General features: G+C 36.9%; 1 protein-coding gene across 8 annotated transcripts in view; it reads left to right on the top strand.

Annotated features, from left to right (window-relative positions):
• The window catches only part of szt2 (SZT2 subunit of KICSTOR complex), a 110546-nt gene that overhangs the window by 68208 nt on the left and 28155 nt on the right, over positions 1–14183 (top strand). For 5 of the 8 annotated variants that reach the window (XM_069522639.1, XM_069522642.1, XM_069522638.1 and 2 more), the window contains exons 50-57: positions 1922–2095; positions 3574–3765; positions 4124–4323; positions 6123–6283; positions 7670–7767; positions 9239–9371; positions 11006–11136; positions 13365–13412. In XM_069522639.1, the coding sequence (XP_069378740.1) occupies positions 1922–2095; positions 3574–3765; positions 4124–4323; positions 6123–6283; positions 7670–7767; positions 9239–9371; positions 11006–11136; positions 13365–13412 (1137 nt within the window). The remainder of the gene's footprint in view (positions 1–1921; positions 2096–3573; positions 3766–4123; positions 4324–6122; positions 6284–7669; positions 7768–9238; positions 9372–11005; positions 11137–13364; positions 13413–14183) is intronic. The other 3 variants (XM_069522641.1, XM_069522643.1, XM_069522640.1) reach the window with 1 other exon arrangement.

Below are 14183 nucleotides of genomic sequence, written 5' to 3'. Positions count from 1 at the left end.
AATCCTACGCACTTTTTTATAAATAAGGCCCCTGGACATGTTGAAGTTTTCTCCACGGTCCTCTTTGTTAAAGCTTAATTAGATACACAGCAGTATGTTAATGGTTACTGTTTTGTTGTTAATTACCACTAGTAGAAACAGGGCTACTATATGAAACTATTAAAAGAAACAAAATAATGAATGAGATGGAGCTCATATAATATAATATTATTATATCACCTGGATACTAGTCTTTGTTTGAATGCATAAACCCTTCCCAGACTGATACTTTTTCTTCATCGACTTCACATAGACATTGGTTAAGAATTCTATGTTTAGTGTGCGCAAATAATTTACTATAACAGATGGAAACATTCAACTTGACGCTAGAAGGTTTATAGTTGGAATTTGTACAACAGTTAGTTGTAGTTATTTTGTGGGTGGAACCTGTCAGTATGGAATAGCCTTCAGCTCTTTTCAGTACTTAATTGGATCCTTCAGTAAATCCTCCTTTTTCACCTTGTTTTTGTATGAACATAAATTGGTCTCTTAAGTACTGGGGTAGCAGCAACCAATTTTCTAACAATTTCTCACATCTTCTGCCCAAAGTCTTTAAGGACTTTCCACAAGGATATGGAGTTGCAAGCCACTGAGAAAACGTAGCCTCCATACTGCTGAAATTAGACTCGAAATGGCATAATTTACACCATGTTCTAACCTCTTTATATACAGTCTATGGTTCTAACCCTAAAAGTTTGCTAACGGAAGTAACGATGCTAATGCCAACCCCGTCTGTACCCTTGGACAAGAGCTTGTGTGCAGACATTAAGGCCACTATGAATTTTCATTTTTCGGTGAACTATCCCTTTAATCGGACACAAGCGCATGGGCAGTGGAGCACACTGGGAAACTGAGGCTCAAAGACAGGGTCATGGCAGCTCCTTTAAAAGCTTCACCCCCCATATAGATACACAAGGATTGCAAAAGTTGGAATGAACCCCCACAAACAATAACATTATTTGTAGACAAAATACACACTCTCAGACAGTGATGTACTGTTACCGCTGCACCACTTATGTTAGTGACTGGCTGTTGCATGTTTGGAGGATATAAAGTACCCTTGTGCATCCTGTAGCACAGTCTGGTGGTCACTCCACCATTGAAACATTGTTCAACATGTGAAATAAACTGAAAAATAAATAGCCTAGATATTTAAGCAATATGACACCAACCAACCTATCCTGCCAGCTGCTCTGTCACTAAAACATATATACATACAGTTGTTGCAATTGTTGCACTTGTTGCTTTTCACATACTAAAAGATATCTACAGCAAGGTTTCATCTCATGTTTTGCTAAAATTTGCACTTCATTAGAAAAAAATATCCCAGCTTTAATAGTTCAGCATATTTCTAATACAGACCTTTTCAAAGACCAATGATAAAAATTAACATTAATCTTAATCAAGGTAAAAGTTTGAAATAATCATGATATTGATTTGCAGTCATATCGCCCAGCCCTATAATAAATAGCCATCCACTTACCAGTAGGTTGGCAGTTAGATCCCAATCCCTCTGAAAGTGTCCTTGGGCAGTGAATGTGATGTGAATTGTGTTAAGGAAATATTGCCTGATCAAAATTGAATGAGAATCCCCTTTTCACTGTCATCATTAGGCTCTACTGTATTCATCTTAAATCTGTGCTGGTGTGAAAATAAATTATTAAAACAAAATATTAATTACATTTACAAGTTTTACTACAGGATGTTTAACTTTGTGTTATATACATTGCTTCATTTTCAAGGATCTTGTGTAATTGTAAATGTAAGTCAATCATTTGTGACTGTGGATAAACATTTTTAAACCTAACCTAACGTGAATTTCAGTTTTTACAGCTTTATAGAAGTTTGTTGGTCCTTTTAACACATCCTCCTGCACTCTCAGGTATTGCCTGCATTGCCCTCTCATTTGTGGATGCCCATGGTCGTCCCTTTCATGGTTCAACTCAGGACTGTGCTACATTACAGAGATCAGAAAACTGCATCATCCCTCCTCACATAGACCATTTTGATGAGCTGACCAGTGTGGCTAAAGTGGACTCCATCCCTGTCAGCTCAGGTACAAGTCAACACAACACTGAACAGCTGTAGCCAACAACTTGGCTTGCATTGCGATGTGAGTGGTGTTCGTTTTGGAGGGGTGGTTGGGGTTAAATAGAATTAAAAGGTTTAGGTCAAATGAGGAGTTCATCAAACATTGGAAGTCCCGATGCAACGAGCTGGTGTGTGAAATGTACACAAAACGCTAAATATTTCAAAAAGGCTAGCCAAGTCACCTTTCTGGAATAAAACAACTTCCAACATTATTCATCATGCATCAATATTAACTATTGTTAGATATTTACAGTTCTGATGAAAACATTCCCACTGAGACAATGTCACATGACCACATGACAAGCTTACAGGTAACAATATAAGTGACATGTCAAAAAAGTCAAGGACCTGGAATAACTTCTATACTTGTGAAAGTGATCCCAAAAAGTAAATCACTAGACATTCCAAAGTAAACTTCAATCACACATACACAAAAATAGGCAAAATAACATCTTAGTGGTCATCTAAATAGCTCCTCCTTTCTTCCTGATTAATCGTGGTTACTGCCATAACTCTACAAATTTGTGCAAAACAGCCAATGGCATAAAATATATTAAAAAAACATCACTTCCCTTAAGTTTAACTCTTTTAGTCATTGATCAAAGGAGTCCTCCCATAGTATAGTATATATGGTATGTATATTTAAACCTTCAAAATTATGGAAAGCAGAGGGAGAGAGTTAGTTAGATGATCTTTAAATCTTAGATGCTGTGGCCAAATGACACAAGCATATTACATTGACAGAGTATAGGTAAAGATGCATGCATGCACACACATACATTTTTGCTCCTTGAGGCATAAAGATTCAATATGACACTGCATCACAGGGCCAAACATTAAAATACAGTCTTGGTTTTCAGGGTTTATGAAAGTAATTTAAATTGGCTAAAGCAGTCACTCAATGTCCAGCTACCTAGTGCACTTATTGTAAGCATGAATATGATTTTTCATCATTCCTCTTAAGATGTTTTTATTCAGTAGCCCATACAAGTAAAGTAGGAGAGGTCTGTGTGAGTGACTGAGCCAGTGCAGACAGAGAAGGATTGTAAATATCCTTATTGTGTGCAATACCACTTCTGTTTTTAAAGCTTAATATATCATCAGGTTAATCATAATCTTGGAAAAAGGTACATCATCATTAGTAGCCTCTATCTCAAAGTTTTGTTCATACTGCTGACCCAATATTAAAACCAAATTTTCCAGAGTAAGCGCTCTCAGTGTGCTAACCCTGACACCCAACTTCTAAGCCTATGTATATTACTTACATGTCAACTATTTTAAAACAATGACATTTCTAGATGCAATGAACCCCTTTGGGAACAAAAACAATATTATGTTTTGAGTCAGCATTTGAGTTAGATGTTCCTCTTTAATAATTTCTCTCTCGTTTTCTTATACTTATATTGAAATCAAGCACTGTTGTGTGTGATTATCTCCTAACAGAGCCACAGCTGTATGTGCGCTTTGACATTTGGGAACAAGGCAATGTCAGTCCTTTACAGCTAAGTGACAAATTGCAGGCGGCACTGCGCCACGCTCTCTGTGATGTCATCATGGAGTTGAGAATCCTGCCACATCCTCTGTGTGTGGATGTGCTGTGCCCAGCCACCAAAGCCCAGAAAGAAGAGGCTAAAGGTGAGGTGATCACCAAATGTTTTATGTTTTCTCTGTGCTGTATGTGATGTGTATTATACCTGTGTGCACTCAAATTGCAAGAGATTGACACTATAGCAGCAAATAATCCAATAAAAGCATGTAATCCAGTTAATGTTGTAACATTTTTAGCATGTTTGCAGGGTACACAACTTAAATCAAGAGATCTGATGATTGTTGTGTACTATCTTCGCCTTAGGAAGCTGAATATTTATGCTAACTTCTTATTTGGTTGGCTCCACTAAAAAGGAATACGATTTAGGAAAATCAACCTTGTTATTTATTTGTTGCTCAGTCTGTTAAGCGGTTTTGGTCATTTCTATCTAATATCTGTCTTCAGGACTGTTGATTTCTTTACCTGAGGTAAAAGAAGTAAAGGACAGCCCCAGGCAGCGCAGTGGATCACGGGTCTTTAAAACCAGCCCCTCTCCCATCACCTTAACCCAAGCCTTAGGGAGCACACCCATGACAGGGACCAGCACACCTGAGTCTACCACCCCTACTGGCAAGAGCACCCGTCGGAGTTTCTGGGATATACTGGTCAGTCCCTCTGTTGTTTCAGGCTTGAATTATGGAACTATGCTCCTCGTGTAAAGTCAGTCAACAACTAGATAAGTATTGTAAATAAGTTGTTAATAACAACAAGGGTTATTATCCAAAGGTTAAATAAACCAAGGGTTAAATAAACCGAGGGTTAAATAAATATTTAGTTTATTTGCTCTGAATGTCTAAACTGAGACCACCTGATATTATTCGCAATGATTACTATACATTTCTTATAGGCTGTCCATAATGAATAATTTAATAGAAATTCACTAAAATTAGACCAACTGTTAGACCAACTGTTTTCAGTTATGTTTAAGAAGTCAGTGGTCTACTACAAAGCAAGTTTGACCTATGCTGATTTACCTTGGCTTACTAAGGAGGTTCAAATAATTTGTGTTAAAAGGTATTACTAAGGTGGCTAAAGGGATAGTTCACTCATAAATGAAAATTCACACATTATCTACTTACCACTATGCTGATGGAGGGGGTGGGTGAATTGTTTGAGTCCACAAAACTTTTTGGGCGTTTCAGGGGGAAACAGTGTTGCAGCCAAATCCAATACAAATGAAGTAAATGGTGATCCCGTCTTCAAAGATAAAAGCCTAAATGTCCGCTGTTCCGGAGCCATGTTCACGTTCGTGGGCACACACCACACAAGCTCTCGCCCAAGGGGCACCAGACCTCACCATAGCTGATAGGTGTATTGCAAGTTCTGGAGCATTTAAACACTGTTTATACTTTTTGGGCGAACTATCCCTTAAAAATGTTGCTCTGTTGATTTGTTGTTAACTTAATGGGAATATGTGTATGTGCGTTGTCCACGTGCATACAGTTTAATGTGTTGTAATGTGGCGCTATACCAATGTCGTTTATTTTGTCACACATAGATGAATCTTAATTTGTAATATGGTTGATATGTAAATTGTAAGTGCTTAAAATATATGAAAACAGTTAAAAAACTATAATTTACACATGCAAACCATTTCTGAAATTTTCATATTATTCACTAAAAATCTATAGCTTTCATAGAGAACATCATTGGGGGAGACCATAGGATTCTCATCATTTATAAACACACTTTCCTGCATTGTGAGCCTCTGACAATCTTCCCATTTCGACTGGGTTTTAAAATTGTTTGCACAGGGTTGTGCTTCGTAGATTCCAAGCATAACTTTGATTTGTCAATCAATCAATCAAATTTTATTTGTGTAGCCCATATTCACATATCACAATTTGTCTCATAGGACTTAACAAGGTGTGACATCCTCTGCCCTTAACAAGAGTAAGGAAAAACTAAAAAAACACCAACCTATTAACAGCGGAAAAAGAGCAATGTGTGAGGGATCCTTCTCCCAGGATGCAATAGATGCGATGTGTAATGGAGTCAGAAAAATAAGAAATGTGTAAGAGTAGAAGTATGCAGTTGCATAAAGTGGAAATATATCATTAATAAGTACAATTGCATAAAAAAATATTTTTACAGTATTTTTGACATTGTGTATGAGACTCAGTGGTAAAATGACTGGAGTGAAACACAGACATGATCCGACACCATCAATTAAAAACCCAACACATGATCGTAAGTTTGTTTCTAAATCATCCCAATAAAAAAAAACTTTGAGTTTGAACTGACACACCACTGCAAGTCAGTAGTAGAACTGGATCATCACACTCAGTGGAGTGGAGGTAGTCGGTGGAGGTCAATGAGCAGCATGTGACATGTGTCTCTCTGGAGCTTTGTCGCTTGTTCCTACTAGACACAGAGCAAAATGTATTACTTTCTATCCTTGTAGAGTAAGCCAGACTCATTGGAGCTTGGGAGCCCAAAGACTACTGATGACATAGTACAAGAAAAAGGAGAAGAAGGCAGAGCCGCTCGACGTAGACACAAGACGGAGACCTTAAAGCAGCAGTGGAGCCAGGAGAAGGCTATGGAGCAGGAGCATGCCCACAGGTGGTGTATATCTGCATCAGTAACACTGTATCAATGTCTGTGAAGATTCTCAGTCATCTGGGTCATGGTTGTCCAAGAATCAAGAGCAGATGGACCAGACACATCTGTAAACTCTGATGGCAAAAACAACATAATTTGGTCTTTGTGAACTGAAATCACCTTCATGTTTATTTGCAAATTGAACAGGGAGGTGAGATTTTATTTTGTTTTTTATCTTTATCTATATTATATGTAAAACACTTTGAGTTACATTTCTTATATGAAAGGTGGTATGCACATAAAGTTAATTATTATTTCTGTTATAATAATAATATAATAATAATAATAATAATTATTATTATTATCATCCAATCACAAGTGGTCATGTAAGACACATTTAGGATTCATTTAAAATCCAGGTGAAGACAGTAATACTTAACACTGTCCACTTTTGATTGGATCTCTCAGGACACATGTCAAACCAGCTTGGAATGGGGCCAGTCAGCCAGCCAGCCAGCCACCTGGATTACAACAGACTTTGATATGGACAGAGCAGGAACCAGAACCAAATGCACAACTCAGACAACCGAACTCAGTGAATAAAACTTTAATGGACAGCTTTCTCAGATGGATTTTCTGGCATGGTCACTGTGCTTAGCATGGTGCACAGTGTGGTGTAGATGAATGCAGCAGTGTTTGCAGGGGATGATTAGTGGGAATCAGGTGCAGGTTTGCTAGGAGCCTGCAGAGGAGAAGTCATGCCCATTCCAAGAACAGCCAAACCAATCACACATACTAATTTTTACTCACCCACACACAGAGGAGGGAGGGGCGGCCACGGTGCATAGCAGGGGTTTAAAGAGACAACTCTGCCTAACTTTAAACAGAACGATAATTTAATAATAAATTTGTGACCTGAAATTTTGTTTTGTTGCATTGGTAAGGTAATGACAGCGCAATAGTTTTCAGATTGACGTTGAATTTTTCCAGCTTCCTGTATCACAATACTTCATTTTCGCCCTTGGTTTTTGACAAGAACAGAATTGTTACACCTTTTTTTAATATATATATATACAGCTAAGGAACACCAGTTAAATGTTTCTACACTCAAATGATCAAACAGCACTGTTCGTATTACATACACTAAAATACATAAATAAATGATAGTTTGTATTTCAGTTGTAAAGATAACCAGAAGAATGACTTATATACAGTGGGGTCCAAAAGACTGAGACCCCCTTCCCATACATAGATGGCTGAGAACTCACCATTGACAGCTAATCAACAAGCTGTTATAGCACAGCAGCAACAGCTTTAGGACTAGAGGTTAAGTGTATGTGAAGTACCTAAATGTTCTTTAATTTATCACATGTCTTAATAGGGTGTGCATGTTTTTTGACTGTGTAGGCGGCAGGTGTCTCATTTGGAGGAGGGAGATCTAGGCACTCTTCACCCTGTCTACCAGGTTACATGCCAAGCGTGGATCATTTTCATGGCAAAACTTGGTAAGTGTTGTTTAATGTCCTCAGATTAGGGTCAAACATATTTTGAGCCTTTAAAGTTCACACAGCATTCCAAAATTCTGAACCCTAACTGTAACGTTTGAAACCTCTAAAGAATTTACATGTATAGAAAATATTTCTATTCGTAAAAATATCTGAGGCTGCAGTTACAAGTACCTTGTCTTTACACGTGATTTGATTTAACAATGGTAGCCCACTCATTATGTAAGTGCCTCATCAAAGGGACAATGGTTCTATTGTTAGAAAGTTGTAGTAGATTTTCAAATATGGTTGAGGTGGTTGGCTCCTCTCTGACCCAGCTGGGTTTAATTATATCTGAAAATGCTGTAGTAGAGAATGGTAACTATGTATAAGGAAACTATTCATGCAAACTCACCTGGGTTGCAGAGAACCCTCTGCCATTGTCGATTCCTAAAATTCTATTACACCTTTTCGGACCTGTGGCAGAAGTGAAGTATACAGCACCACCTAGCCTCTGTTTGACCCTGCTTTATGATTTGTTTGTCATTGTTCAGTTGTAACAACAGAGTTAAAATACATGCATGTAACTTCGAGGGCCTCATCTTAAAGCACTATGTGAGTTTCCTTGCTTGTTTCACACCAACTCATATCTTATGTTCCTGTCCATGTGCACACTGTTTGTGCCCTTTCCTCTGCAGAGAAACATTCTCTCTTACCATTGCAAGAACACCTGGCATTTTAAAGAAATGGGAGATGGCACTCTAATTGGTTTATTGCATGTTGCACTTAAAACACACCCATGATTAACTATAAGACAAAGTACAATCCTTCTGAACCATGTGCCTGCCCACAATGACCTTTTTCCTACTGTTTAAATCACACATGTTGATTTAGACTAACTAAATAAACTTGCTCCATATGTGATCATAAGCTTAGTAGAACCCTGACTAACAGAGTTTTGCAGTTTTCTGATCTGTTTTTATAGGTGCACAAATACCCTTACCCCTAATACCTAATAACCTCACCACTCATTCTTTGTTTGACTCTTTTGTTGCATCAATACATTGTTCCAATAGCACACAAGCTTGGAATTCTCATGCAGGTTATATGCTTAACTAACATGCTGCAGCTCATGATTTTTTAAAATCTATTGATCATCATTCAGACAAATCAATTTATCTTAAAGCCACCATAATTGGGGCGAATGCAAATAGTGCAATGAATTCCATGGAAGTCAAGATATTTACATATTCTCAATGCAGTTGCAGTCTCCCCACACTAACTAAAAACATTTAAATTATGTTTAAGCACCACTTTACAAGCTATATTCCTTGTGACCCTAATTGGAGTCTAAATTCAGCCTATATATTTTAGCTCTTCCTAAAATGTGAAAAATCATTTTTGATGGATTACATCTCGTGATGTAGAGTTTTTTTATTCTTTGAGCTGATGTACCATTAACTCATTATCTCTGCTCCTTCCCTTAATACAGCCTGCCCCTCCATTCAGCAGTGCACAGCTGAAATCGCCTCACACTTCCTGCTACCTTCCATCTTAGCAGAGCTTGTCAATTTGGTCAGTACTCTTGCCAATGATACAACTGTGAAGGTGTTTGAAAGGACAAGGTGAGTTTTTCATGATGGGTTTAAAATTATTGATAATTTGAATCACTGTTCAATTGAATTGAAAACCTTTCCTTTATTTATGTTCCTCATTCTTTGTTGAGAGTCATGGCAAAGTGTCTTAAAGTGCACATATTTATCCGTTTATCTAATTGGCTTAACAATAGGTGTAATATTTGATATCTGTATTGTAAATTGCCAGAGAAAATGCATGCAATACATTCAATAATAATAAAAAGTGTGTGTGCGTCTTCTTCAACATACTTGGAGATACTAAAGAAGTTGTCTGCAAATTAGTTGAACCAAGGGTCAAAATCACTGCCAGATCCGTTTGATTATTTTTTCTTTATTGGATCTAATCAGACTGACACAGATATTGATTGGAGTAACAGGAGCTGATCTCCTTCATGCTAACAATATACCTCTTTAGCAATTAGTCTTCAAAGTAAAAGTTTTGTTTTGTTGCTGCAATGCTTTATATAATATAAAGTAATAAAGCAAATATAGTTTCATTTTATGAAAAAGATTAACGTTAAAATCATTGGGGATAAACCATGTAGGATGGACACTAGGTTTGTAACTTAATTCTGCACCATAGACTGTTAATAAAAAGCTGTGCCCCCGCAACGTGCAGCACACAGTGAAAAGTGACAGTATATTGTAGGTCTTTCACTGTCACTAATGACAAGGAATAATTCTGAAATAGCTCTGTGGAGTATTACCACAGGTCAAGCAAACAGACCGAACAGGCAGCTCTAGAATGGGCACTTTCAAACCTGCTGATGGTTCTACTATTTACAGACTTCTATTTATTTACTTATGTAATCTCTTCCACTTTAAGTGTCAAATTCACTGTTTTCATTTCTGACAGTGATGATGTGCAAATTGTACAATATCCCCTTTGGCTTGTTGCTGTGCACATTTCAACACTAATAAGCTAGTGTCTAGATCCTTATTCAACATTTAACACATTAACATTGTTAACTGTGCCAAGTAGCTTTTTTCCTTCTTTGTCTCTGTAATCCTGGAGAGGATGTAGAAAAAAGGAATCCTTGAAAGTACAATAATGAAATTTGTCACACATGTTCACTTGGACGTAGGGATTAACTCATTCGATTTTTGTAGTTAAAGGTCATGGTGACCTCTTGTGACTCTTGAAAAAAAAAAAAAAAAAATGTAGACTGAAATCACACTGGTTGAAGGGGCATACAACCAAAAGGTGGTTATTCATTTCTAAATTAACATTATACAGTAACACATGTACATGTAGTTAAATTTAGGTCTTGCTGCATATATGAAATGAATCATTAAACCCCATCTTGTGTCTGATGGAGAACAAAATAAGTTTATTTATAGCTGCTTTCACCTCTTGATAACTAGCTAATAGTCTTACTGAAAAAAGCTTTCTACTACAAATTTAAATCTCAGATGCTTTCAGCCATTATGCTGCAGAGCCTGAACTGCAACATATGTGAACAACATTTAAGATACTTCTTTGTTTACAGTGTGAATCATCTGACAGCTCTTCATTCTCACATATCAACTTCACATTGTACTCAGTATCCCAGACCAGTATTGTATAGCTGTGTTGTATGTACATCACAATAATGTATTCTCCATTTCTTAAACCTTTTTAGCTGCCCCCCATCTGGAGACATATTCGTACCACTTGCTCTTATGCAGAACCTCAGCCAGCCTCCAGATACCACAAGGAGTTTCATTCTCATTGGCCGCAACTTCGACCAGTGGCATTGTAGCACAGAGCAAGGTAAATGCTAAAGCGAGTGTCTCTAAAAATCTTCTGCTGTCACCTTCTGCCAAGATGCTCATCCTCTGTACTGGTTACTAAACTCTACCATATGTGCAATTAATGATTATCAGTCCATGATTCAAAACGATTGCCTAAAATCAGTTAGGGTTTGATTTTAAATACTTAACTTTGACACACTCAGGATTAAACATTTTTGCCCAATTTTTTATTTGCATGTCGAGTCCATGTCCTAAGGAATTTCTTGAGGTAGGGGGAATTCGGGTAATCTGGGACGTTGGGTAATCTGGGACACCTAAAATTCAGTCTGTTTAATTTGTGTTCTCACAAAATCTAGGCGACAGGACTTTTGCTATAGGTTAGCATGGACATCATGTGACTGAAATCACATGACTTCATGGGGATGATGTCACAGACAGGGGTGGGGGAAATATCAATGAGAAGCTATCCCTTGGAATTGCATGTCAAGATAAATGACATGGGATTAATGTTAAGCATATGAATCTGTCATAAATAAGACAATGTTCATAATTGTTATCAAATAATGTATGTGATGCATTCAAGTAACCAAATCTGCATTGAGTTATTTTAGTTAATTTTTTTCAAACATTTTTTGTTGTCCAATTTTATCAACTATGATTGATAATGTGGGACAACATGTTTTAGGTAATCTGGCACAGTTTTAGAGACTTCCTGAAGTAAAAAATAGATTAACTAAAGAGATAGCATATGAGCTACTTCAGAGACTTACTGAAGTAAAAAGTAGATTAACTAAAGAGATAGCATATGAGCTACAGTTGTCAGACAGGAGCTAATGGTAAGTACACTCTCTCCCTGTCTATTCAAACTGTAATCAGTTAGCTCTCCAAAAAGCACAGAAGAGTTGCTGTGCTGTGGTCTTCAGCCATTGGTTTCTTTAAACTAAAAGAAAACAAAATATCTGGTGTGGTTAGAAAACACTTACGGACTACAGAAACATATAATATGTTGATCTAATTTGTAAAACAGATATCTAGTAACTTGCAGAGGTCAGAGTTGCAAAAAATGTCCCAGATTACCCAAATTCTCCCTACTAACATTTTAATGCAACTAGTGTGTTAGTAGAACAGGATTTTTACATTTACACACTCTGTTAGGCTTCTTATTTCTTTTTGTTGAAACATTGTTAACGTAAAATACAGTGTTGGAATTTTTTTTTTCCTGCATATGGCAATATACCGTAATAATAGCATTGCTCTTGTTTCTTTGACAGTACACAACATTTCAATATAGAAACACCTCTTTAAAAGTCTGATTAAACTTGCACTAGATGCAACCAAACAAACACACAAAAAACAGTTCTCAACAAACAATCAATCAAATTTGTTCAAGGCCTGGTAGATAGTATTACATTACATTACATTTCATTTAGCTGATGCTTTTATCCAAAGTGACTCACAATATGTGCATCAACCATGAGGGTGCAAACCCAGAACAACAATAATCAAGTTAGTACAATTTGCTTCAAAAAAGCCAAACTAAAAGTGCAACATGTAAGTGCTCTATAAGTGCAACTAATTTTTTTTTCTTTTTCTTTTTTCTTAACCAAGGTATAGTCGCAAGAGTTGTGTCTTTAGTTTGCAGCAGGGGATGTGTAGACTTCCTGATATCAATGAGGAGCTCATTCCACCAATGATAAATTATATATTTTAAGAATCTGTGATGTCTAAACATCGTAACCCATATATTTAATTGACTATTAGCAGCAGATGTTTATAACAAGGCTATATTGGATGTCTAGTTTGCTCAGAAGGTAATGATCTCTTTTTGCAAGTGCATCACGCCACCAGTTTTGAAATTATCTTTCAGTTGTTGAAAATGCTTCTGCCAGTCACCTAACATTATCTTTGCAACAAACGGATATGACCTTTACATTTTCATGTGTACATCTGATATAACAGGCTTCTGTTTAAACTGAAATGGAAAACAAAAGATTATGGGGCCCATAAGGTATCCATTAATGTTGATGCAGGCATAGTGTATAGTATACACTGTATACTATGACCTGTGCCAAGACTTGAATCCACTTCTTACAGCAGCGTGTTGTTTACAAGTCCTTTGTGTCATTCAACATGCTCTGCTGTTTTACTGTGTTATTTTGCAAGTTTCTGCTTACATCAGTTTGTGTCGCGCTGTATATCTCATTCTCCATGCGGCCTTGCTGTTTGTACCATTTTGTTTGCCTACAGAAGACAGTTCAGATGAGGATAACACCCCAGTGCTAAATAGGTTCACACGTAAGTTTACCTTTCAGCTTGATAAACTGATGCTGATGGGATGATAGAAATAATTTTGGTTTTTATTTCTAAATAGAGATGCAGCCCTTAATATGCAGTGGAAACCGTTTATGGAGATCATGGATATAATAATCAACCCTTTATATGGATTAAAAAGCTTTAAACAGAATTGTTCCTTTACACATGCTGTTTAAATAATTTTCTTTTAGTGATCAAGTAATCCACTTACAGTGTTCATTTGGGGTCTTTAAATACATGGTTGAACCATAAAAAGGTTATTTTTTACAGGCTCTGTCAGTTACTTACTGCTGCTCTCTGCGTATCTATCATTTGCGCTGCGCATTTGCACTGATTTCTAGAGATAAATATTTGGGTTCAAATCGAATACTTAAAGATGATGGTTATGAGTGTTGAAAGCATGATAAACAAATTAAGTTACTCGTCAGGACTGCTGATAACTTGTCCTGTACTTCCCCTCTCATCAGACTGCAGTTCAATACAAGACATTAATCAGAGTTCTTCAATTCTAGCCTGTTGCTCACATTAAGCAACAATTATTTGAGTGCAAGTGAACAAGGATTTGCATAGCTCTAGTTCAAACACATCTTGTCATTTTTAGCTGATTTTAAACATTAATTTCTACAGGTAGAATTTCCAGTGCAGCAGATTTAATTTACTGTTGCTTATGAGCCTTAGTTTCACAAGTAAATTGAAAAGAGGTCAAAATGATCTTTTAGCTACTGTAATCTACAAGCTAGTGTCTACTCTCAG

This window comes from Paralichthys olivaceus, chromosome 3, assembly GCF_024713975.1.
Source record: "Paralichthys olivaceus isolate ysfri-2021 chromosome 3, ASM2471397v2, whole genome shotgun sequence".
Taxonomy (NCBI): domain Eukaryota; kingdom Metazoa; phylum Chordata; class Actinopteri; order Pleuronectiformes; family Paralichthyidae; genus Paralichthys; species Paralichthys olivaceus.
The sequence above is the reverse complement of the archived record's forward strand: the minus strand, read 5'-3'. Positions and strand labels throughout refer to the sequence as shown.